The following is a 1,256-nucleotide window of genomic DNA, read 5'->3' on the forward strand; positions in this document are numbered from 1 at the left end:
AACCTAGGACAGGAGCTGAGAAGAGGAGGAGGGGGAGATCACCTGCGGCTGCGGCTGTGCTGGTACTGGGACAGGAGCTGCCACCACGACGGCAGCAGCAGGGCCCCTCTAATGCCCCTGGGCGCGGCCAGGGCCGCCACGCCCTGCTCGAGGACCACGCTCGACTGCGGCCATCTCCCTGTGCTCGTGCTCGAGGTCGACGTCGATCTGCAGCAATGGCGTCTCACCAAATCAATGGGAAATAGAGCAAAACCCTAGAAATGTCAAGGAAATGGGGGAGGAGGAAGAGAACCAACCGACAATGGGGGCAATCGAAACGCGGATCCTCGGGGTCGGGGTTGTGAGCAGGGGCAAGGCGAGAGGAAGGGGCGATGCCGGGTTTTATACCGGCGGTAGTTCTGGCCCACGTGTCAGAGTGCTTCATCCTCCCGTCCTGCGGCGGGAGGAGGCGCACTGGGGGCGAGGCCCCACCCATCAGCGACTGGCTTGCGGGCTCGCTGTGGTCTCTCTTGTTGCGCCGGGTCGGTTGAGCCGCTCGTTCATCCTGCTCTTGTTCATCGTCGCTGAACAAGTGCGTGAGGAAGAACAGGCCGAGGGAGCAATAATGGTCGCCCATTGAGAAAGAGAGACGCCTCGGGCTGAGGAGCCGTCGTTTCACTTTCAGCTGCATGCAGCAGTAAAGAAAGATGGGTAATAAATAAATTAAAGGGGAGGCTTCATTTTTTACCGCGCGCGGCCCCGTGGTAAATTTAATGGACCAACGGATACCGAGGGGTCAGTGTGGTCTTCACGCAAGCCACATCCCTCCCTCTGTACACACTACACAGAGAGGATAGGAGAGGAGAGGGCACGCGCGAGCAGAGTTCCTGAAAAGCCTACACACGCATAGGGTGGGTTACTGCGGCAGCTACGATGGAGCCTAGAGGGCATCCAATGCGTGTGCAGCCCGGATCAAATTGAGTAGAGTATTGTACCATATCACCCGGGCATGCAATGCGATCAATCAAAGCCATTTAAACAAGAAATGTTGGTTAGTACTAGTCAGGCAACAAAGACAGAATAACAGTAAGAGTGCTGAATTACTGAAACCCTAACAAATGCACTCCATCAACTGGCTGAAGCAAAAACTGAAACAATAATACTCCATGTTATTGCTAGCAGAACAAGCACTGCTCACCGGCTGCTTGGCGTGCAGATGCATATTCAGCTACAGCTCCAGCTCCTTGGCGGCGTGTAGATGCATATCTCGAAATGAT

The 1,256-nt window shown here is 55.5% G+C and overlaps 1 protein-coding gene across 1 annotated transcript in view; it reads right to left on the reverse strand.

Annotated features, from left to right (window-relative positions):
• Window positions 1–616, reverse strand: part of LOC123174223 (uncharacterized) — a 1,147-nt gene extending 531 nt beyond the window's left edge. The window contains exons 1-2 of the mRNA XM_044590008.1: window positions 297–616; window positions 43–207 (exon numbers count right to left, since the gene is read on the reverse strand). Of these exons, the coding sequence (XP_044445943.1) occupies window positions 43–207; window positions 297–616 (485 nt within the window). The remainder of the gene's footprint in view (window positions 1–42; window positions 208–296) is intronic.
• Window positions 617–1,256: the final 640 nt, after the last annotated feature.

The sequence above is a fragment of the Triticum aestivum genome, unplaced genomic scaffold (genome assembly GCF_018294505.1).
Source record: "Triticum aestivum cultivar Chinese Spring unplaced genomic scaffold, IWGSC CS RefSeq v2.1 scaffold53588, whole genome shotgun sequence".
In the NCBI taxonomy this organism is placed as follows: Eukaryota; Viridiplantae; Streptophyta; class Magnoliopsida; order Poales; family Poaceae; genus Triticum; species Triticum aestivum.